At 53.0% G+C, this 23,791-nt stretch overlaps 2 protein-coding genes across 12 annotated transcripts in view; both read right to left on the bottom strand.

Annotated features, from left to right (window-relative positions):
• Positions 1-368: 368 nt before the first annotated feature.
• On the bottom strand, positions 369-21,010 carry DEF6 (DEF6 guanine nucleotide exchange factor). 5 transcript variants are annotated; one of them, XM_081828054.1, is made up of 12 exons: positions 20,872-21,010; positions 20,282-20,445; positions 10,585-10,725; positions 9,796-9,993; positions 7,728-7,964; positions 7,475-7,621; positions 4,190-4,298; positions 3,694-3,992; positions 2,461-2,627; positions 2,155-2,353; positions 1,160-1,250; positions 369-959 (listed from the first exon to the last, which is right to left on the bottom strand). In XM_081828054.1, exons 2-12 carry the CDS (start codon positions 20,375-20,377, stop codon positions 736-738), a joined length of 1,908 nt encoding a protein of 635 aa, XP_081684180.1. In that variant the 5' UTR covers positions 20,378-20,445; positions 20,872-21,010; the 3' UTR covers positions 369-735. The 5 variants fall into 5 exon arrangements, with proteins under 5 accessions (XP_081684180.1, XP_081684182.1, XP_081684183.1 ...); XM_081828056.1 differs by lacking the exon at positions 20,872-21,010 and adding an exon at positions 18,815-18,964 and having other exon boundaries at positions 20,282-20,437; XM_081828057.1 differs by lacking the exon at positions 20,872-21,010 and adding an exon at positions 18,815-18,964 and having other exon boundaries at positions 9,796-9,981; positions 20,282-20,436.
• A 1,206-nt stretch (positions 21,011-22,216) lies between these two features.
• The window catches only part of ZNF76 (zinc finger protein 76), a 34,311-nt gene continuing 32,736 nt past the window's right edge, over positions 22,217-23,791 (bottom strand). For 5 of the 7 annotated variants that reach the window (XM_081828064.1, XM_081828060.1, XM_081828062.1 and 2 more), the window contains 2 exons: positions 23,628-23,741; positions 22,860-23,095 (listed from right to left, as the gene is read on the bottom strand). In XM_081828064.1, the coding sequence (XP_081684190.1) occupies positions 22,991-23,095; positions 23,628-23,741 (219 nt within the window). In that variant the 3' untranslated portion in view covers positions 22,860-22,990. Of the gene's footprint in view, positions 23,096-23,627; positions 23,742-23,791 lie in introns of those variants that run through there. The other 2 variants (XM_081828061.1, XM_081828063.1) reach the window with 2 other exon arrangements.

Here is a 23,791-nt window from a genome sequence, read left to right as displayed (position 1 = left end):
GAGAATAATAATATCCACCTCTCAGGGTTGCCACGACAATGAAATAACCAGGGAAACTGCAGGGCATAGACTAGATGCTCAGTAACCACTTCTGGGTGATACTAATAATAGTGCTTGCTCGTGGGCCGAGCACTTAATCCTGACAACAACTCTGTAAGGCAGGTACTATTCGTAGCCCTGTTTTACCAACATAGGAACTGAAGCACAAGCCGGTGAGCAGACTGGACCAAAGTCACCCAGTTAGTAAGTGGCAGAGTGTACTTGCCTCGCCCCTGCATTCCACTTTACTCTTTCTGGGACCTAGAACTGGATTTGAGGCAGGAAGAGCGAACATGGCAGGAGAGATGGACGGCAGACCTGATCAAGGGTTCATTCCAAGAGCAATTTTTATTTGGAAATGCGCCTCCACCACCTGGTGGCCGTCTGAGGGCACACGCCGTTGGCTTGCTTGTCTGCTCTCTTATCCAGCCCAGGGCACAGGGTCCTTGGGGTTAAGGCACAAGATCAAGTTCTCAAGGATCAACATCCCAGACAGCCTCCGTGGTCAGGGGTCTGGGGCTGGTGCCAAAAATGAACTAGGCTCCATTCTGGACTGTGTCATGGCTGGAGGGCCGAGGGGGCTCCTGGCACCAGGACTTCAGCTCCCTCTTCTGGGGGGGCTGGCATCACCCACAGGCCAGCTGTGGCCAGGTTCTGGTGGGTATGAGGTTGGAGGGCGGGAGGGGATAGCAGAGGCTAATTTTCTGGTGCTGGGTCCAGTTTGTCTTCCTGAGGGGTAGAAGCTGAGATGGGAGCTTCGTCCCCACCATTGAGGGACTTCTGCTGCTCGCTGCTGCTGGGCGAGGGGGTCCGGTTGCCCTGGGATCCCCAGCGGGTCAGGCGCTTTAGGGAGGAGTCGCGGCGGGCAAGTAGATGCGGCTGGAAGCCTGTAAAGGAGCTGCTGGTGGTGGGACGCTTATCTGGCAGAGAAAAGGCAACTGCAAGTAAGGAGAAAGGTGCATGCGCAGGGGAGAGGTTGAGGGGCCTTGCCTCAGCCCGTGGGGGGAGACGAGAACCTCCTTTCAATCCCACACGGCCTCTCTAGATCTGAAGGGATCCCTTTCTCCCTCCCTTCCCCTGCCCCACTCCAGAGAAAGCTCCAGGGTCTACCCCTTCTCACCTCCAGGCTCAATTGGATGCATGAGCCGGTTCATCTGAACATTCCAGTGTTTCACGTTGGTGCTGGCCTGGCGCAACTTCTGCTGGGCAGCCTGTGGGAGCAGGGCCAGCGGAGAGCGGGTCAGAGACACCATCCTAGACAGGGTATCTTGACCTTTTCGAGTTTGTAGGCCTCTTAGAATCTGACATCTCCCCAGGAAAACTCATATATGTTCTTAAAGAGTTATACAGATGAACAGTTAGCTTCCAATTTCAGGGGTCTCATGGACCCCCAAAGGGTCAAAAATAGTCATCATTATAGTTTCCGTTCATTAAGCAGCTACGATGTGCTAAGTATATTTATTATTTTAGTTAATCTCCAGAGCAGAAGTTAACAACAAAGTGCAAAAGAAGTTAAGTGACGGGGTGCCTGGGAGGCTTAGTCGGTTAGGCATCTGACTTTGGCTGGGTTCATGATCCCAAGGGTCCTGGGATGGAGCCCCTCGTCAGGCTCTCTGCTCAGGCAGGAGCCTGCTTCTCCTTCTCCCTCTCCCTCTGCGTTCTCCCCCTCTCTCTCAAATAAACAAATAAAATCTAAAAAAAAAAAAAAAGAACATCAAAAATTAAAAAAACAAAACAACAACAAAAAACCCCTCTTCTATGGAGATCAGAGCCAAAGTACAGGGAGAGCAAGGTAGGCGCTTGGAAGAGTATGAGAAAGAAACTTTGCCCAGATTCATAATAATGATAAAAATAGCAGCTAATGTTTCTTCCCCACTTGGTACATACTAAATGTCAGCCATCAGCTCCTTTAGTCTTCAGACCATGCTATTAGAGGCACCTTTCCCAGATGAGGGATTTGAAACTCAGAGAGGTTAGGCAATTTGCCTGAGGTCACACAGCGGGGAGACGGAAGAGTCAGGGTTTGAGGGAAGGCTCCAGATCCTGCGCGTGGAGGCGCTCACCCCGCCGGCCTCCATCCTATCCCCTCACCCCCACCCCCACCCCCGGCCTCACCTCCACGTCCTCGTCGGCCCTCTGCCGGTTCTGCCGCACCTCCTCCAGCTGCAGCTGGGCTTGCTGCAGGGAGCGGCTCTGCAGCGCCATCTCCTGCTGCAGCTCTTGCTTCTCCTGCTGCGCGCGCTCGATGTAGCGCTCCTGCTCCTCCTTCAGCTGCAGCAGCTGCTTCAGCTTCTCCTCCTCCTCCTCTAGCAGGCTGCGGGCGGGCGGGCGCTGCGTCGTCTCCAGAGCCAAGGCACCTCGCAGGCGCTCAGCAAGTGGGACGCCGGGGAGTCAGGGGAGGGGAACGAGAAGGGGTCCTACCGGGTCTGGGCTAGGCGCACTGCCTCCTCGTCCCGCCGAGCTTTCACCTCCAGGTGCAGGGCCTCCTCGAGCCTCTGCTGCATCTCCTCCAGCTCTTGGATCCGCTGCCGTTGCCGGGCAGCCTCCTCCTTCTTCAGTTCCATCTCGGCCTGCATGGAGGCCCGGGCCTGTGCCGGGACGCGGAGCCACGTCACTGGGGGCACCGCGTGGGGCAGGGGAGGCTGCAAGTACGCTGCCCTTTACCCAGGGCTCCGCTAGGCTGGCCCACATAGATCTCTCTCAGTGACGGTCTGGGGAGTTTCTTCATGTCGGGATTCCTTCCTGATCTGATCTCTTTGTGGGAGCCTGACTAGGAAGATAATGGTCAGTGAACAGATGCTACATGGGGGGGGGGGGGCTCAAGTCACCCCCTGCCTAGCACCAGCCTTAATAATTATTATTATGTGTTATAATATTAGGTATTATGACTATAATTAGGGCTAGTGCTAGGCAGGGAGTGACTATAATTATAATAATTGTTATAACAACTAAAGGTATTTCCTCATTTGATCCTCTAGGAGCACAGTTAGCATCAACACGTCACTGATAAGTGATTGAGGCACAGAGAGGCTAAGTAACTTGCCTGAGATCACAAGGCTCCTAAGAGGCAGAGCTGGGATGGAATCCAGGTGTCTCTAACTCCAGCTCTAGATCTCTTAAATCCTAAATCTGATTGCCTCTACATGCCTAGTCCGCCTCCACATTCGTAAATCCCTCCTTCCTCCCACCCTGCATTCCCCAAACTGGTTTCACTGTAAACTTAGATCAAGTCTAGTCCAATCTAGTCTAGCGTTGGTCCAAACTTATCCCTGACTAGGGGGTCTTTAGCAGCATCTGTCCAAGCCCCGCCCCCAGCCAAGGTCTCCAAACCAGGCCCCACTCTACACCTATAGCACTCAGCTACGGCCCCACCCCATCTTTCATCTCAAGCCATCCCTCGGCCAGGTTCCTGCACCCCCACGCCTTCCTCATCCCGCCCCTGGCACAGGTCCGGTCCCGTACGCATGTTTCCAGTGCAGGGACTCTGTCCCAAGTCCCTCATTCCAAGCCCCGCCTCCACGCACCTCCTTCCCAGGCCGCGGGCTCCGCCCTCGGCCCCGGCCCCGCCCCCGGCCCTCCGCTCCCGGGCCCGGTCTCTCCGCATCCCTCTCCCCCCGAACCCCCCCCCCGGCCCCCGCCGGGTGCGGGCCCCACCTGCTCCGCCTGGCGCAGTTGGCCCTCCAGCGCCTGCTGCAGCTCGCGGTGCTGGCTGCGGCGTCGCTCCTCCTCCTCCTGCAGCAGGCGCTCGGCCTGCCGCTGCGCCTCCTGTAGCAGCTCCAGCTCCTGCAGCTTCCGCTCCTTCTCCTCCTGCAGCTGCTGCAGGCGCAGCAGCTCTTCCTCCTTGGCCGCCCGGCGTCGCTCCCGCTGCTCCCGCTGCTCGCGCCGCTTCTGCTTCAGGTCCTTGTGCAAAGACATCTTCCCCTCGGCCTGCAGCCGGATCGCGGTCTGGATGGCTGCGGAGGGACAGGGACAGGGTCGGCAGGAGGCTAGCCGGGAGCAGCGCGGTCCTCGAGGTGGCCCACCTCCAGAAAGGGACCTTAGAGGTGGCTCGAGGTAGTCTCCAGCCTCCCGCTGGGCAGTGGGGTGACCCCCTTTTCACGGGCAGTGTTGTCACCCCCCGAGGCGCAGCCAGACCCAGGCGAGCACTCACCCGCCGTCCATTCCTGGCGCTGGCGCGTGTCGGAGGCGCTCATCTCGTACGTGCGGGAGGCTGTCTTCACACAGAACATGCAGCGCTTCCCCTCTCGGTCGGGCAGCACCTGGGTGAGGGCCGGTGGCCCCACACGCGCTGGCTTCACTGGCGCCGGGGCCACACCCGCCGCCGGGGTGCTCCAGCTCCATCCCCTACCCCCCCTGGCTGACCGTCCTCCCGGAGCACCGCTCCCACTCTGCCAGGAGCCTGTATGGCCCGGCGTGGAGGTTAGTTATGGGTGCGCTTGTGTCCCCACAAGTCTTGTAGCCTCTGCTCTTTGGAGGTAGGGCGGGGATGTTTTCATCTTGGTGTCTCTCCATGGGGCCTGGCACCTAATCCGTTACTGAGTGTGGATGCAGATCATTCGTGAACAGTGCCAGTGACAGGGTCCTCACTATCCAAATCATTCATTTCCACAGAGCCCTACCTGTTGGGAAAGTTCTCCATTCATTCATTCCACAGATATTGTGGAGTGTCTACTGAGTGCGGCTCATTGTTCTAGGCATTTAGGATACTGAGGTGTGCCTAACAGACCAAATCCCTGCCTTCCCTAAGCTTATATTTTGGTGGAAAATAACAGCTACCACGTATTGAGCTGCTGCTTCTTTTTTTAAAGATTTTATTTTTAAGCAATCTCTACACCCAACATGGGACTCAAAAACACACATGCCCCATCGACTGAGCCAGCTGGGGACTCCCGTGTGTTGAGCTTCTTATGCTCTAGAGGCTGAACTAGTGTTTTATATGCATCATTTTATTCATAACTCCGAAACAACCTTGCCAAACAAGCATTATTAGCTCCACTTTACAGAAGAAGAAACTGAGGCTCTACTAGGTCCAGGAACATGCCAAATTCACACTGCCTGTTAGTGGTGGAGCTGGGCTTTCTGCCTAAGATCTATGCTCTGTCCTCAGTGACACCTGTTTCCTTAAGTGACAAAAATGGAGAAAACCTAGGATGGCTATAATAATAATTTTTTAAAAGATTTTATTTGTTTGCAAGAGAGAGAGAGAACGAGTGGCGGGAGGGGCAGAGGGAGAAGCAGACTCCCTGCTGCGCAGGGAGCCTGATGCGGGGCTGGATCCCAGGACCCTGGGATCATGACCTGAGCCAAAGGCAGACGCTTAACCGACTGAGCCACCCAGGTGCCCTATAATAATAATTTTTAAAAATGTAAAATAACACATGTTGATGAGGATATGGAGAAAGTGGAACTCTCATACACTGGTGGTGAGAATGTGAGATGGTGCAGCTGCTACGGAAAACAATTTGGCTATTCCTTAAAAAGTTAAACATAGAATTACCATATGATCTAGCAATTCTACTCAGTATGTATCCAGAGAAATGAAAACATATGCTCACCCAGAAACTTCTGCATGGATGGCCAAACCAGCATTATTCACAATAGCAAAAAGATGGGAACAACCCATTGTCCATCTATGAATGAGTGGATAAACAGAATGTGGTCTGTGTACACGATGGAATATTATTCAGCCATAAAAAGGAATGAATTCCTGACCCATGCCACAACATGGATGAACCTTGGAACACTGTGCTGAAGAAAAGCCAGCCACAAAGGGACAAAATATTAGATGATCCCATTCCATTCTAGGTACCCAGAATAGGCAAATTCATGGAGACAGAAAGTAGAATAGAGGATACCAGGGGCTGGGTAGAAAGGAGGGATGAGTTATTTCTTAATAGGTAGGGAGTTTTTCTTTGTGATGATGAAAAAGTTTTAGAAATAGATAGTGGTCACTCCCCCTGCTTGTGTTCCCTCTCTCGCTGTGTCTCTCTCTCTCAAATAAATAAATAAAATCTTAAAAAAAAAAAAACGGGGGACGGGGCACCTGGGTGGCTCAGTCGTTAAGCGTTTGCCTTCGGCTCAGGTCATAGTCCCAGGGTCCTGGGATCGAGCCCCGCATCAGGCTCCCTGCTCAGTGGGGAGCCTGCTTCTCCCTCTCCCTCTGCTGCTCCCCCTGCTTGTGCTCTCTCTCTCACCATCTCTCTGTGTCAAATAAATAAAATCTTTAAAAATAAATAAATAAAATTTACAAAAGGGGGGGTGCCTGGGTGGCTCAGTCGTTAAGCGTCTGCCTTCGGCTCAGGTCATAATCCCGGGGTCCTGGGATCCAGCCCCGCATCGGGCTCCCTGCTCAGCAGGAGGCCTGCTTCTCCCTCTCCCACTCCCCCTGCTTGTGTTCCCTCTCTCACTATGTCTCTCTCTCTCAAATAAATAAATAAAATCTTTAAAAAAAAAAAAAAGAAAGAGCAGTAAGGGTTACACAACATTGTGAATGTACTTAATGCTATGAATTGTACAGTTAAAATGGTTAAAATGGCAAATTTCATGTTAGGTGTGTGTGTGTATATTTTTTTCAAACTACAGTTTAAAATAATTGTTTTAAGCCTCCTAAAATAATAACAGACAGAGCCGAGGGGGAAAAATGGAGGGGAAGGATGGGAGAGGGATGTGGAGAAAGAGTAGGGACATAGAGAGTTGCCAAAGGGAATGGGATTTGGGTGAAGGAGAAAAACTTTTCAAGAGGATTTTTAGAAAGTTCGCTGTGGGGGTACCTAGTTGGCTCAGTCGGTTAAGCCTCCGACTCTTGATTTTGGTTCAGGTCATGATGTCAGAGTCATGAGAATGGAGCCCTGCAGTGGGCTCCTCGCTGAGCGTGGAGCCTGCTTAAGATTCTCTCTCGGGGCACCTGGGTGGCTCAGTCAGTTAAGCAGCTGACTCTTGATTTTGGCTCAGGTCATGATCTCGGGGTCCTGAGATGGATTCTCCCTCTCCCTCTGCCCCTCCCCTACCCCATGCTCTCTCTCTCTCAAGTAAGTAAATAAATATTTTTTAATAAAAGGATTCTCTCTCCCTCTGCCCCTCCCCTGCACTCCTCCCCCACCCACTCTCTTTCTCTCTAAAAGAAAAAAAGCTTTGTGTGTAGTGTGAGGCATAAGCCATCTCCTCTAAAATCCTTAGCAAAATCCACATTACTCACCAATGGCTTTAGTATTTGATTTGCAGTTTGGGTTTTTTGTTTTTGTTTTTTTTAAAGTGCTGGGATGGATGAGAATGGCCTTGAGGCACCCAGGTATATTTGGATTACAGTCATCTCAGCAGACATTTGCCACTGTGGCTTTTCTCCATTCACCCTCCTCCCGAGCCTCTTGCCTTTACACCACACTGGAGAGCCTCTGGGCCCTGAGTTGTGCTCCACCCCTTCACCTGTCCCCCTCACCTCCACGCAGCATTGTGCATCCAGCGGGATTGTACCCCTTTTCTCCTTGCACTCTTCACTCCCAAAATAGCAGAGGGAGCTGGGCTGCAGCTGGAACCAGCGTTCTGCCCAGTTCCTCCGCAGGTGCCCTCGCTTCCACAGGTAGCCCTGCCATAGCCAGAGCAAAGTCAGAGGCTTCCCTGCGGCCCCCCCACCCCCACCCCCCGCTGCACCCTGACTTGGGGTCCTCCCCAAGTTCCCAGCTTGGCCTGACCTGCTTCAGGACATCTTGGATGAGCTCCTGGTAGACTTCGTGGATGGCCATGCTGAGAGTGTCCCGCCCCACACCTCGAAGACAGCGCCCCGAGTTGAAGAGCTCCAGGAACTGCCAGACGCTGAGCCCTCCGGTGGTCTGGGCTGCCTGGGCTTCCTGGGCCAGCAGCTCCTCTAGCTCACCCAAGCCCACCTCCAAGCTCATGCTGCTGAGCACCTTCTTCAGCAGGTATTCCACCTGGAGGAGCAGGGAGACCTGGGGACTGCAGCAGGCAGTGTTGCCTGTGACGATGCTGGGGTTGGGGGGGGCTCCTCTGGCTCCCAGAGCCTGGGCGGAGGTGACCAAGGACAGGGGGTAGGGGAGCCAGATGACTAAATGTTGGTGGAAACCAGGGTAGATTTGGGGGGCGGGGTCCTGGAGGCCCAATCCCAATTTGGGCATCCCCTTCCCCTCCCCAACTTCCAGGCCCACATCCCACTCCTTCATGCTTTAAATTAAGGGCAGGGTGAAGGTTGAGGGCTGGGGGCCAGGCAGAGGCAGCAAATCACAGAACACGTCAGAGGGGGTGCAAGGGCCCTCTCATCCTTACTTTGCCAATGACCAAACTGAGGCCCAGAGAGGGAAGTGACTCGTTCTAAATCACACAGCAAGTTGGTGGCAGCCAGAACTCGATTCATATCTCCTGAATCCCATCTGAGTCCTTATTCCAAGCCCAAGCCCCAACCCCGAGGATCCTTCCCCTATGGGAGTGCAAAGGGATTGGGGGTGGAGGTAAGCAGGGCAGGGACAGGAAACCTGCTACAGAGGAACAGGAAGTGGTGGTTGGGGTACATCCTGCTGCAGTTTGTTCATACAACATGTTGATCACGGCCGCGAGCAGCCTTCTGGCCTATGAGGGGCCCCCTTACCCTGACGGGCGGGGGTCTGACGAGGGTGCCTGTGCAGATGGACACACGTCCCTTTCCTGCCCCAGCAGCTTCCTGGGACACTCTCTTTAGGACTTTCATTCTGGAGGTTACTGGGTCTCCAACTGGGAGTGGGGTGGGGTACCAGTTCAGGGATTAGGCATCTCCCCTCACTCTTCCCATAAACAGAGGCAAGGAGATAAAGCTGAGTGTGGTTAGATGTGTCAGGACTTCTTGTAAACACAGAGGACCCCCTCCCCTCCACACCCTAAGACCTAAATTCACCCTGGCATCTTTACAGCCACCAAAAGGGCTAACAGGTCAGGAGAAGGCTGAGTGGATGGGGGAGAGAAGTGGAAGTGGCGGGGGGGCACCTGCCCTGGCTTCGTCCATGAGTTGAGGAGGTAGGGGCCTCTACTCCAGGCCTCTACTCCCAGGATGCCCTCTCTGGAGCCCGGAGCTGGGTCTGCCTTTGGCTCTCCTCCATATTATAGAAGACAGGGAGGGAAAATCTAGAACCAGGGCCAGATCTAGTTGCCTCCGCTGGAATAATGGGCCAGGCATCCCAGGAAAGTCTCCCTTCCCCTCATCTGGTAACCTTTTCGGATTGCCACAGTGCCTGAAGTCCTGCCATTTGATCTTAAATGTTTTCATTTTTAAATGGCCGGTAAGGTAGGGCGCCTGAGTGGCTCAGTCAGTTAAGCGACTGCCTTTGGCTCAGGTCATGATCCCAGGGTCCTGGGATCGAGCCCCATATCGGGCTCCCTGCTCTGTGGGGAGCCTGCTTCTCCCTCTCCCCCTCCCCCTGCTTGTGTTCCCTCTCTCGCTGTGTCTCTCTCTGTCAAATAAATAAATAAAATCTTTAAAAAAAAAAAAATGGCCGGTAAGGTATCAGGCTACACTGCTGTGTAAATAGAATCTGTGGTCATTTTCCTCCTTTGAGGGCTAAGAGAGCCCTGAAGGAAGTGTAGTTTTGGTTCTGCTGGGCACAATGACTCTGATACAGGCAATTCTAGGCATCTGGAGACAGCTGGGTGCAGAGAGACACCAGCATGGGGAGACCAAGAAGAAAGGGGATGTGGGAAAGGCAATTTGGCCTCCTTCATGGTTTTGTTAAGACCTGGCCCCAGTGATTCAGCCCCTGGAGCTGCCATCACCCTCACCTCATCAGGAACCATGATCAGAGGGTACTTGTCCTCAGACAGGAAATTGAACAGGCACCAGAGGCGGAAGGCATCCTCATTGGAGAGCATGCTGTTCCCGTTGCTGTCCACCCGATAGTTCTTCTTGGCCGTCAGGGTCCAGCACAGCTCATCAAAGTGCTCCTTAACGAAAGCCCCCTCCTCCACCTGCCACCAGGCCTGCAAGTCAGCCAAAACGGCCACCCCATCCATGCTCTACCACCAAACAAGGCTCTAGGTGCTTTCCTGGGGTCACCTACTCCCCTGCTCCCCACCCCGCCAAGCTGGGGCTCTAATTTGAGGAATCCCTGAGCTGCTTACCAGGTAACTAGCTGATTCCAACTACACGCCCCCTCTCCCCTCCCCAGTCCCCTGCCAACAGAGAAACTAGTCCCTCAGCCCAGGGGAGAAAGAAGGGGAGGACAAGGGGGCAGGGATGGACGACCATGAAGAACCTGAGAAGAGAGTGACAGCTGGGAGGAGCAGGGGGCACAGCACTGGGTGATGCTGGAGAGCCCTACAGCTAGAAATGGGAGGTAAGCCTAGGCAGGGATGGGCTGGAAGGGTGCAGGCTAGGACAGAGGTGAGGGAGATGGAGGAGGGAGTTGGGGGGGCAAGGAGGGGACAAGTGGCTGGAATGTGAAGGACGGAGATGGGAGGGCAGGGATGGAAGTGGGAGTTGATAGGGTGGGAGGAGTTGGGATGGCAATGTATTAGGGCACTGGCCAGACTGGGAAGTGGGGAGAGGTGCCCCCTCAAGCAAGGCCCCACCTTGTCCAGGATGTACTTGTTGAGGTAGGGCATGTATCCCTGGCTGGACACGGGGCCGTCGTCATCATCCCGGAAGTGCTCCTCCAGAGCCACAGGGTCGTGGGGGATGTGCAGGACCGTGTACAGGTTGTGGGACAGCACCTGAGACAGAGTGGCAGTTGGCCTTCCCATGCCCCAGCCAAACCTGGGCTAGAGGGCTGCTCCCACCTCCTGGCTTGTCCCTGTTCCCAACCTGGCTAAGTCCTCCGCGCACATTATTCAATTCAATCATAACCAAAACGTAGGCATTTGTATACGATGGAATATTATTCAGCCATACAAAAGAAGGACATCTTGCCATTTGTGACAACAGGGGTGGACCTTGAGGGCCTTATGCTAAGTGAAATAAGTCAGAGAAAAATATATACCATATGATCTCACTTATATGTGGAATCTAAAAAAACAAATTAACCCTCCATCCCCACCCCAAGCTCATAGACACAGAAAATGGATTGGTGGTTGCCAGGGGCAAGGGGTAGGGGGTGGGTGGAATGGGTGAAGGAGGGTCAAAAGGTACAGCTTTCGGTTTAAAATAAGTCATGAGGAGGTAACATACAACATGGAGACTATAGTTAATAATACTGTATGGCCTATTGGAAAGTTGCTAAGAGTAGATCTTAAAAATTCTCATCCCAAGAAAAAAGTTTTGTAACTATGTATGGTGATGGATGTTAACTAGACATTGTGGTGATCATTTCACAATATTTACAAATACCGCATCATTATGTTGGACACCTGAAACTAATATAATGTTATATGACAATTATACCTCAGTAAAAACAAAAAAACCTAAAACTGTACACCCTTACTGTGCACCAAGCACTGAGCTAAGCACATTATATATAATTCACTTAACCCCCATAACCACAGTTAATATCCCCATTTTACAGATGGGATAAAAGAGCTGGGATTCAAACCCAAGCAGCCATGTTCTCAGCCACTTCATTAGGTAGGGATGTCCTCTTTGTGCAGACAAGGACACTGAGGCTCAAGAGATTTGGTAAATTGCCCAAGGATCCACAGTGAGCAAGGGTCTGGGATTCAAACCCAGCTCCGCAGATCCCAAAGCCTAGGTGCTTCCTAGGATGCTGGGCTGTCAACAGGGAGGTGGCTGTCACCCCAGGGCAGGAGCCCCGAATTTCTCATCATTCCCATCAAAGACTCAGGGTTCAGGCTGCAGTGTGTCTGCTCCAGGAAAGGCAAGTGCAGTTCCAGTCACTTCCCTTCAAAGATGGAAGGGAGCTGGAGAGGGCTCAGAGAAGGCTCACGAAAGATGGTCTGTGACATGTGGAGGAAAAGGCCAGAACGGATGGTGGCCAGGATGGTGTGGAGGGGAAACACGAGTTGGTTAGCAAACTCACGATATAAGAACAAAGAAATTGAAGTCTGAACAAGATCAGGAAAAAATAAAATTGTCTTGGGGGTACTTCTGTCATAGTACTTATCACAGAGTGAATAATTAAACTACTCATTCCTGGGGCGCCTGGGTGGCTCAGTTGGTTGAGCGACCGACTCTTGATTTCTGCTCCGGTCCTCATCTTGGGGTCATGAGATCAAGCCCTACATCGGGCTCTGCACTGAGCGGGCAGTCTGCTTGGGATTCTCTCTCTCCCTCTTCCTCTGCCCCCCAACTCCCCTCCCCTGCTCGCACACACTCCCTCTCTAAAAAAAAAATAAAATAAAAAATAAATTAAAAAGGTAAAATAGTCATTATTGCACACCTATGTGGCAGCCACTCTATACCCCGTGTCTAACCTCCGCAACAACTGTGATACACAGACGCTATTCCTGTTTTCCAGATGAGGATGCTGAGGCTTGGGGAAGTTCAGAGCCAACAGCCGAGGGGAGCTTGCAACCAGGTGTGCCTGGCCCTGAAGGCTGCCTCACTATTACAGTGCTGACCCTGAGACTCTCTGCAGGTAGATGGTGAACTCTGGGGACAACGTCTCTGTTCATCTCCGTGTCCCATGGCCCCTATGTCCTCTTCTGCACCCGAAAGGCAGTCAATGAAAGCTGTGTGTAAGGGCTGCTTCCACAGTTAAGCTTAGAGTCAGTTCCTGAGGCAGGAGCTGGTAACATCCTAGAGGTGGTACACGTGCCAAATCTTCACTTCTTTATTCTCTGGTGAGAGGAGGTGGGACAAAGGATTGACACTTTTCCCCAGTATTCTCCTGAGCCTCAGGCTCCACTGAGGCCAAGTGGGAGGTTGGAAGGCCCAGCAAGAGGGTGCTTCTCTTTTCCGTCACTCCCCTCTGGGCAGCCATCTCTGACCGCCACCCCCACCCTTGTCCCCATGCTCTTCAGATCATCTCCTGTGCCAGGTTTGGTTCTGCTTCTCTTGTTCTAGAAGACATCTTCAGTTTCTTCCTGACGAACTCGGCCCTCTCCACCCATATTTGGTAATGGAGCCTTGATTTTTCTTGGATAAGCACCTCTCCCCCATTCTCAATATCTGTGGTATGGACTATTTGCATCCCTAACCCACCTGGCTGCAGGGGTGGGTACATCAGAGTCATGGTGATTGGCTCAAGGAAGGGCACATGACCAATCCTGGGCCAATGAGAATCAGCCCTATGATTTTTGCTTCCTCTAGTGGAAAGAGGTATACCTTCCCCTGGAATTGTTAAGCTGTTGGAACGGAGATAAACATCTTCATCCTCCGAGCCTCAGTTTCATTGTATGCAAAACAGTAGGATAATACCTGTCCTGTGGAGAGGCTGTGAGGATAGAGTGAGAGGACATATGGAGACAGCCAGAATTAGATCTGCACAGAGCAAATGTTAGATCCCTTTCTGTAGACAAAGTGCGGTTTTTTTACCTAACAAATTGACATAGATCAGAAGACTGATAACATCAGGTACTGAAGAGGTTGTGGAGAAATAGGGACTTGAATGCCCTACTGTTGAGGTGTGAATTGGTAATCTTTCTGGAGGGCAAGAATGTATCAAACTTAAAATTGGGAATGATCCCAGCATTTTTTTTTTCAAGATTTATTTATTTCAGAGAGAAGAGAGTGTGTAAGCTGGGGGAGGGGCAGAGGGAGAGGGGAAGCAGACTACCCGCTAAGTGGGGAGGGCTTGCTCTCCCAACCCAGAGATCATGACCTGAGCCAAACCAAGTTGGTCACTGAACCAACTGCATCTGCTCCACCCAGGCGCCCTGCCTCCCACATTTCTTTCTTTTTTTTTTCCCCCCCACATTTCTAATCATCTAACCTGTAGATGCTCAAGGGAACAGAGCTACATGTACAAGAATGTTCACTGAGGCATGTTTATAATATGAGGAACTGGAGACAGCTTGAGGCTCCTTCAGTAGGGGCCAGGTACATCGCGTCATGGACCTATGTGTGGTTGGAAAGATCTTAGCCATCTGCCACTTGTGTGCTTACAGACAAGTGATTTTCTCTAAGACTTTGGTGTCCTCTGTGAAGATAATAAGGAGGCCTACTCCAAAGGGTTTTTAGAATGAAGAGCTTAGCACAGCACCTAGTGTGTAGCTCATTGTTTAATAAAAGTTGTGTGCTATTTTTATTATGTTTTTATGAACAGACATGGAAAGATAGGCATACTATACTGGCTGGTGAAAAAAGCAAGCTATAGAATGAAATGTTTGTAAAATAAATGTGTGCAAAGATTAGGTTGAACCATAGCAAATTTTAATAGCTGTTTTAATAGATTGAAATAATAAAATGTCAGCAATTTCATACGGTTCAGCCTAATATGTTTATGTGTACATAGAAAAAATCTAGAAGACTCAGCAGACTGTTACCAGCTGTCACCCCACCATCCTTCCCCAGGGAGGGGAGGAACTTTCATCATCTTTAACATTAAATTTGTCTTTGAATTTTTTTAACCAGTAACATGTTTTACTTATAGAATAAATTTCATCTTCTTTAAAATTATATTCTTCTGCACTCTGATTTTTTTTTAACCAGGAGCATATATTGTTTTTATGACAAAAATGTAAAACTATAGAGATAAAAAGCAAAGAGTGCCATTAACCACTGTTATTAATGTACCCTGTTATTAATTTGCTCTATAATAACATTCCTTTGCTATTCCCTTTTTGTGTGAGCATTTCTGGGTGCTCTACATTCCTTGAGGGCAGCAAGGACTCTAAGTTAGGCCTGATTCCAGATCTCAGTACGATATCCAGCACACGATAAATGTTTTTGACCGACTCCTCAAGTCTAACTTAAATGCTCCAATGGTTTCCCATTGTTCTCAGAGTAAAATCGCAAGTCCTTCCAGAGGCCTTGGGCCCCCTAGGACCTGGCCTGCTGTACCTTCTCTGGCTTCATCCCTCTTGGTCACTTCTCTGCGGCTACTCTGGCCCTCTTGACATTCCTCAGCCGGGCCAGGCACACACTTGCCTCAGGGCCTTTGCACTTGCTACGCCTTCAGCCTGGAATATTCTTCTCCCAGGTCCAGGCATGGCACACACCCTCTTCTCCTTTCCGTCTTTACTTAGATGTCACCTTCTCAAGGAGGACTTCTCTGGACCACCTTATTTAAATCTATAACCCCATCCCCTCTATCGCCCCCCCAATCTCTATCCCTGTTTCTGCTTTATTTACTTCCATGTCATGTATCATTTTCCATCACATGATACATTTATACTTATTTTGTTTTCCATCTGTATTCTCTGACTAGAATGTCAGCACCTCGGGGATTTTTGTCCCTTTTATTCACCTCTTATTCACTGTGATATCACTGGGTCTGGCACATAATGGACACGCGATAAATATCTGTTGAATGAACTTAAATGCTTCACGGGAAGAAGTAGGAGAAATACAAAAGGCAGACAGACATGGACTGAATCTCTCTGAGCAAATTAACCTCACTGGGCCTCAGTTTTCATAGGTCTGAAAACGGGGTTCAAAGAGATGCCGTACAAACCCCCTCCCACCCCAGGATAGAAGAGGCCACACAGCAGCACAGTTATTTGAACTGTTCCTTGCCTTGGTTCGTTTGTCCACATTGTCCTCTAAGACCTGCCTTCCTCACCTGTACATTTTGCCTCTGGAATCTCAGGGGCCCGGGGCAGAGGCTCCAATCCCTGTGAGCCATCAGGTGTCAGGACATGAAGGAATTAAAGGCCCCAGACACCGGGGGCTCAGGGCCTCTCCCCAGAGAGCTCAGCAGACCTCAGACTGCCAGGCTTCCTGTGCCTGGGCTCGGGTTGGGGCTAGAGGTGGGGAGAGGGTGTGACCAGAGAAGGGTCACGCTGGAAAGGAAATGGCAGGGGTGGAGGCCAGAATGTGCAGGAGCCCATGGGGCTGATTTCAATCAATCCTCAGCCCTGGAGGCAGGGACTCTCATTATCCTCCTTTTATAGTTGAGGAAATCAAGGCGCAGAGAGGTAAAGTGTCTTCCTGGAAGTCTGCCTCTAAAGGCCTACTCTTGATCTCTCCACCACATTAGCTCTTGCTGAGCCTCAGAATCACCTGGGGAGCTGCTGAAACTGATGGGCACTGGAGCCCCGCCCCTCCCGACTGACTCAGAGTTTCCAGGGGTGGGTGGGGTCCAGGTGTCTGTAGCTTTCACAAGGCTGCCATTGGGCTCCTTCAGAGAGGACTCTCACAGTCTCACCGCCCAACCAGGCAGCCCCTGACCTTCGAGTTGGCAGCCATTGACCTTCGAGAGGCTTCATTTACGCACTGTTTCCTCTGAAGGCATGTGGGGAAGTGGTTCTCTTCGAGGGGCTTGTGAGTTCCCTAAAAACTCAGGTGTGGAGATGGGGCAGGTGCCAGCTCGTGGTCCTGCAGTTCCCAGCCTTCACTGGACGCGTATATGATGGGTGTGGGAACCCATGCACAGCACCGACTAATGGCTACAGAGAGAATGAATAATCTCTCTCTTGCCTAGATAGCCTGTAGTTTTTTTTTAATGTATCTAGGTGCCAGGTGATTTTTTTTACAATATACAGATCCTTTTAAGAGTTACTAAATGTATTTTACTAAAGCATAACTACTATCACAAGGGAGGAGCACTGGGAATTTTAAAAGGTGGGAATCTCTGGATGAGCTGTGTGCCTGCTGACAGCAAGAAAGGGCTAGAAGGCAGGGGGAGGGGGCGCCTGGGTGGCTCAGTCAGTTAAGCAGCTGCTTTTGGGTCCTGGGATTCAGCCCCGCATCTGCATCCTGGCTCCCTGCTCAGCAGGGAGTCTGCTTCTCTCTTTCTCTCTGCCCCTCCCCACATTTCCTGCTCTCTCGCTCTCTCTCACATAAATAAATAAAATCTTAAAAAAAAAGAAAAAGAAAAAGAAAGGGCTAGAAGGGGTTGAGGGTGGGCACCAAAGACAGGCTTGGAAAAGGGAAAGGGGAGGCTGCATCAAGGGTCAATTTCATCTACTTGATGTACTTTGTTAAAATTTCTTTTAGTAGGCTAGCTGGTGATCCCCAGTTCAACCCTCTGCCTTTACAGATGAGAAACTAGAGGTTCAGAGACAGCGATCACTTGCCCAACGTCATCTAGCTGGGGAGCAGGCCTATGTGGCTCTGAGTCAAGCACATCACTAAATCATCCCGTCACTCCCTGCCATCCTAGCCCGAGACCAGTGGCAGGAAGGGGTCTGAACAAAGTTGAAGATCGTGGGCTCCTGGGCGGCTCAGGTCATGATCCCAGGGTCCTGGGATTGAGCCCCGCATTGGGCTCTCTGCTCAGTGGGGAGCCTGCTTCTCCCTCTCCCTCTGCCTGCCGCTCTGCCTACTTGTGATCCCTCTCTCTCTCTGTCAAATAAATAAATAAAATCTTTAAAAAAAAAAAAGAAAAAGATAGTTAAAAAAAAAAAAGCTGAAGATCCTGGACTGGAGCTGCTCTTAACTTCCCCTCCACCGAAGTGAAGGTTGTCATCCGCCTCCCTCCCTGCCCACCCTGGCTCCTGCCAATCAAGGGTAAGGGGCAGGCCTGCTGCCTCCTAAGAGCTCACTGAGCCAGAGACACACTGCTCCATCCACATCCCCAATCGCAGGGCCATTACCCCAATTCTCAGCCGATTCCCCACTAGGCCTGGAACCAAGGCTGCTCCCCAGGGAAGAGGATGTGGCCATTAGGAAACCCATGATTGCCAAGGCTCTCCTCCTTGCAGCCCTCTGGCAGGACCGCTACTCCCTCCCAAAGGTCTTTAGAGAAGGAGGTTCTGGGGACCCTGGGAAAACTCACAGTCCTCAACTCCTGGGAAATTTTGTGCTCCACCTAAATCCATCCTGGGCAGAAGTGCCATGCCTATCGGTCTAATTGTACTTTTCTCAACTCACCTGGACAAAGGCCATGGTACCTTCTACAAGAATTCAAACAGAGGAAAACCCATCTGCTCTCTCGCCCAAGCCTTCTCTTCCTCAGAGAGAAAATCATTACGCCTTGGGCTACTTCTCAGAGGCCTCACTGCTCTTCCTCCTCCCTCATCACGGCTTTGCCCATGAGAGCCAGTGGCAGCCCAATGCATCAGGGAAGCGGGGACTGTCACAGACAGACATAGCTTGCTGGGCTGGTGCACGTCTCGCTGCCTGGTCCCAATCCAGGGCCCTGAGGCCAGGGACAGTGTTAGTGAGGACAGACTAACCCCAAGGTCTTTTCCCTTCTCCCACGAGTCTTTTCAGGGGTGGGGTTGGCCCCCCGCTGGTATCTCTCTCATCTGCTTCTTCCTCTGACTTCTGACCACTTCTCTTTTGCTCCTTTGCCTTTCCGGCATCCCTGCCCCCAACACTATCACTACTTCCTCCTATTCCAGTATCTCCCACTATGGTCTCAGGGAAGAACTGCCTTCCCTATCCTTCTCTTGTGTGACATGGGCCCTACTGTGTCTCTGCCTCACCGACCACCCGGCCCAAGACTCCCATCGCTTAGCACAGATTTCCAGAGTGGACACGTTTTCTGTTGAGTGGGGGAGAAAGCTCCCTGCTCCTGTGTGACCAAAGGCTGCTGGCCGTGGGCTCAATTTGAGCTGTGATGCGGTACAGACGGTGGACAGTTCAAGTATGTAAGCTCCTAATAGAATCTTCCCTGCAAGTACTCGACCTGTGGGGGTGGGGAGTGGGCATCGATCCAGCTGGAGGCCGAGAAAAGAGTTAGGAAGCCTTACTGGCTGATGGCACCAGGAAAAGGGGAACCACTTTCCACATGTGAGGGGTGGGCATAGAGAGCCTGGAGAGGTTACAGGGGCTGCAGGTAATGGAGACAGAAAACGGTACCTTGGAGATAAACTATGGAGGTTGGGATTGTTCCTACAAGATACGAAAGGCAGTGGGAGGTGGATGTAGGGCACGGGTTTCTGCAGGGCTGGATTTTGGATGATCTGCTGTTCTCCTGTCTATCCTGAAGCCCCCACTAGATGACATGATCTGCAATAAAAGGATTTACGGAGAATGTAAGGAAGAACCTGCCTATTGAGGAATCCTCCCTGATGATCAAAGGTAGTAGTGGACTATCTTTCCTGGGGGAGTCAAGAATCATTTTTTGGATGCTCATAAGTCTGGCTAAGGGATAGATTATGGGATAGGGCCAGTTTGGGATATCCAAGTTTATTGTGTCCTAGTTCAGCACAGGAGGGGGTTAGAATGGGGGTGGTGCAAAATGCCTATCCTGCCTTATTCATCTCTCCCACGTTTGCAGGCACCTCCTACCTTGGTCATTAAAAATGGAGGTTTCCTTGAGGCTGCAGGCCTCCTTTGGGGGTGCCCAGAAGAGAAACCAGAAATCTAGAGCCTAGCATCATGCCAGGCACATGGTCACTCGGTTAACATGTGAATGGAACGAATGATCCCCTAAGGCAGGTCACCGAGAGCTGAGGCTTACCCTGCTCCTGTCTCTCAGTGTTCCCTGGTTCCAGTGGCCTGGGGCCTTGCTTCTTCCCCCACTAACCAGGGTGGAGAAGACAGCACTAAGCCAGGACTGGAGGGAAGGAAGGAGAGAAACTTGCTGGTCTCCCAGGAACTGTTTAGGTCCAAGTACTGAACTGTAGGGCAATCACTGATGGGCTCTTCCTGGGCTCAGATTCGACCCCCTCCCTGTCTGAGGTGCCAAGGCCAAAGGGAGCAGTTTCCCAACCTGGCGTGTGGGAGGAGGGGGCGGTGAGCTGGGCGGCCCAGGGCAGAGCAGGGTCTCGGTCCTTGCCCCTTCCCAGCGCTGTTGCAGCTGGGAGACAGGGTTCAGAGGAGCTGTTCTCTGCCAAAGGTGACCCAGTCAGCCTGGTCTGGAACTAGGACAGGCTCTTGAAGCCTCGCTCTCAGCTCCGGGAGGAAGTGACTGACAAGTACTAGCTAACTGTCTCTCTTCAAAGCCAGGAGGAAGCAGCAGGAAGGAGTACGGTGCGTACCCAGGCTTCACTCTGGGGAGACGTGTGCTCATCACACGGAGTATAGGATGTAGCCTGGCCTGTTGGCCTTCAAAACCTAATGATGCCACCTCCACGCTCCAGGGAGTCCGGGGAGCAGGTCTCTGGGCAGAGGCTCCGCGTCTACCTCCGGGGGGCCCCAGAACATGGGCAGCAGCATCCACCGGGCTGTGTCGTCCCGGTTACCCAGTCCCGGCTCCCCTCCCCAGGCCTGGGCCTCTGGTTGGCTGAGTGCCATCAGCACAGCGTTCCTGCCTGGCTCCTGGGCGGCAGGGGCTGAGGAGGCACGTCTGCCGGCCTCCCCTGGGCCCCGGGGGCTCCTCACCTTGAGCTGGGACTTGGAGACCTTGCCGCTCTTCTCCACGTCCAGGGCGGTGAACGCGTACCAGATGGACTTGAGCAGCTCCTTGCGCAGGGCCATGGCTGAGGTGCCCGCCCGGCCCGGGGGCGGCTCTGACACCGAGATCCGGTTTCAGGAAATGCAAACGGCTGCAGAGACCGCAGAGGGGCCATGGCGCGGAGCAAGAGCTCCACCTGCCTGCTCGCGCGGGCTCCCTGTGCTGCCAGGAGCAGGCCTGTTGCCCTTGCAGTGCTCATGGCCGCACTCTCTGCATGGGACCTGGGAACCCAGACCCGGAGAGCCAGAGCCCTGCTTCTGTTCGGTGTGGCTCCCCGGGCGTGCAGCCCTCGAGAAGTCTCCTCAGCCACAGAACCTTCTGGGGCTTCCTGGGCTCCCAGAGGCAGCTTGTTGAGGGGAGGGAGAAAAAAAAAAAAGCAAGCCCACCCTGGCTTTCGGAGGGTGGCGGTAGAGGGTATCCTGTCTCACTTCCACACTTACCAGGCAGGAGGCCTTGGATGAGTTACTACTAACCTCCTTCAGCGGTTCTCTCAGGGGAGAGCTGGAAAAATACCCACCTCACACAGTCCTAAGGTCTGGGGATAGATGTGAAGCAGAGCAGGCACTGGATAAAACATTTCTTTTAGGGCCATCTAACATCACTGTGGTGGTGGGGCTCCTCCCAAGCGGAAGAAAACAAAGGCGACGACACAAAGTTGGCGGAGGAACTGGGCCAGGGCACCTCTCCAGGTCAGGCGGGCTTGGCACGTGATTGGTTGCCTCCCCATTCTCTGGGCTTTGGCTCGAAAAGGCCTCAGCTCGGAGCGCTGACCATTCTGGGGCCCACTGGCCCTGAGGATGCAGGCCTGTTTCTGAATCACACGGTGGGGGGAGGGGCATAAAACGGGGGGGCCAGCTCTCGGGGTGCTGACAGCAGGAGGCTTGGCACTCAGGGCCCCCCACGGCATGATCCCTTTCTTTAGATCCACTGCCTGTGCGGGCCGGGACACGGTCTCGCCCAGAACAGTGGTCATGGATGTTGGAAGCCTGCTTGCGTAACCGAGCCACCTCCTCCCTGGGGGCATGCCCCAGCCCCCTCTGCTTCCACAGAGCTGCTGGCATGAGTACACCGAAGAGGAGAGGGTACCTGGGCTTGGGGGAGGGTTCCATTCCCAGGTGGCAGGAAGGGACTGGGGCACATCCATTATCGTGGGGAGAGGAAGAGGCCCCTCCAATCCCTCAACGCTCCCACGCCGGAGGCAAACCCAAAGAGTTCTTCCCATCAGGTCCCCTCCCCTGCATCCCTCCCTTCCCACCAGGGCTGGTCTGGTCCTCCCACACACTTTCCACTAGGGTCCAATGGTGGCTTTGGGATTCCACAGCATGGTCCCAGACACCTCCCTTTGGGCATCCCCAGAGCTGGGCCTTCAGCACCAGAGTCATCAGAGACCCTCGCTAACCTTGGCAAAGGCACCTCCTACCCCCACTCCTCGGTGGGGCTCTGCCCACTTGGAGCAGCTGACCATGGGCAGAGTGTATGTGGGAGGGGGCTGGGCGCGGAAGGGCTCTATATCACACGAGGTAAGGTAGGAAAAAACACAACCCCTCCAGTCCAAACATCCTGATGCCTGAGATCCAACCAGAGCCTGGAATCAGGGGTCACCCTGGGCCCGTCTGGCCACCCTGGAGCCCACCTGCTCAGGTGTGGGCAGAAGTCACCGGCGGGTCCTCGGGGCTTTTCTTACACCTGGGCTTCCTCTCCCCCCACCCCCGCCCCATGCCTCTGGTAGGCCAGTCCCACCAGTCTGTCACTGAGGCTCGGTGGGGTTGTGCCAGGGATACAGGGGCTAAGAGCCTGATTCGACCAGCCCTGGTATCCCGGGCCCAAAGCCGAAAGGAGGGAGGGAGGGAGGGACCCAGGTGGAAACTTGGAACTTTTATTAAATACTCATTCACCCATTTGCCCCCACCAACCAGAGCAAGAAAAAAAATTATCAAAATGGAATTTAAAAAAACAAACCAAAACAAATTAAACCCAGTCCCCAGTATGTACAAGGCCACTCCCCTGCTTCTCTGCCACAGAGAGGAGAGGGGGCAGCTGGGGGTGGGTGGGGCTGGGCACCTTTTCTCCAGCCACAGGCCCCTGAGCGGTTCTGACTGTGGTGGCAGGAAACCCTGCTGCCAAGTGGCCAGGCACCATGGCAGGCTTCCAGGGAGGTGGTTATTGCTGGGAGGAGCAGGGCTGGGCCTGCTCTGCTCCTACTGGGCTGAAGAGCGGTCGGCCCCTTCCCCTGGTGGGCAGTGACCAGTCAGAACAGAGGACCAGTCCCCACAGCAGTCCCAATCGCCATCTGAGAGGGGGAGTGGACTGAGGGTAGGAAGGGTGTTCTCTGGAGGGAGGAGAGTGGGCACCCAGCTGATTCTGAGGAGGGGACACCCCAGTACAGCCTGGTGATCAGCTTGTCCTCTTTAGCTCCTGAGGACGGCACACTCCTCCGAGTCCAGCTGTGCAGCCCTCCTCTGGGGCAGGGCTCCCGTCGTCCCCTTCAGTTAGGCTGTGTTCCTGCCGCCGTCTCTCCCTGGAGACCTCTTTGGCCACCTGCCAAGTGTCGGCCACAGCCCCGGCCCTTGGAGGCAGGGACGCCTGTGTGGCATGGCACCTCCTCCAACGCGGTGTGGAATTCAGCCCCCTGGGACTCAGCAGCCATTCTCTGACTCTGTGGCCTCCAGGGTCACGGCCCCTTGCTGCATGGCAGCGGTGGCCACACTGATGGCCTCCTCTAAGGTCTGCTGTTCCTCCAGCTGCGGAGAAGACGGTAGAGAAGCAAGGAGAGAGTGAGACTCTTCCCACCAGATTCTAGTGCTAGTGAGTATGTGGCCTACTTTTCTGAATCCCCTCCATTCGCCCAGTGCCACATCCTGAGCACTTAGTGGGGCCCCCACGAACGCTGATAGAGTCCCAGTAGGCTAGCTGTGGCCAGGGAGCCACAGAATGGTCCAGGGTCAGGGAGAGGGGCTTGTTCACAGAAGGGGAGGACTGGCTGGAGGGGACCTCAGTAATCATCTACTTGAGCCCACTTATTTTCCTGATGAAGAAATGGAGACACAAAGAGACAAGGGTTTAGACCACCAGATATGTTGCCATCAAAATTATTCTGAAGGCCGAGAGGGGCTTCAGCACTCTGCTTCCATCAAGAAAGCGCCTGAGACAGCTGTGTGGATGTAGCTAAAATGAGCTCTTTTTCGGGCTGAGTGGCCTTCTCTTCAAGATCTCCGTCTCCTTCCTCTCCCCTCCTTATTCCTTCCTTTCTCAGGCTCGGGGACCTCCACCCACCTGCACGGCAATGTGTGTTCCATTGGCTGTGGCCAACAGTGCCACCTGTTGGTGATGAAGGGATGCTACACTTGAGTCGTCGGCCACCACAGCCCCAGAGGTAATGATTGTAACCTGAAATATAAAAGAATGAGATTTTCTAACCCACCTACGTGACTCTCCCT

Source organism: Leptonychotes weddellii, chromosome 8 (genome assembly GCF_054177405.1).
Source record: "Leptonychotes weddellii isolate Sample4059 chromosome 8, ASM5417740v2, whole genome shotgun sequence".
Classification (NCBI taxonomy): Eukaryota; Metazoa; Chordata; class Mammalia; order Carnivora; family Phocidae; genus Leptonychotes; species Leptonychotes weddellii.
This window is presented reverse-complemented; position numbering and strand designations above follow the sequence as displayed.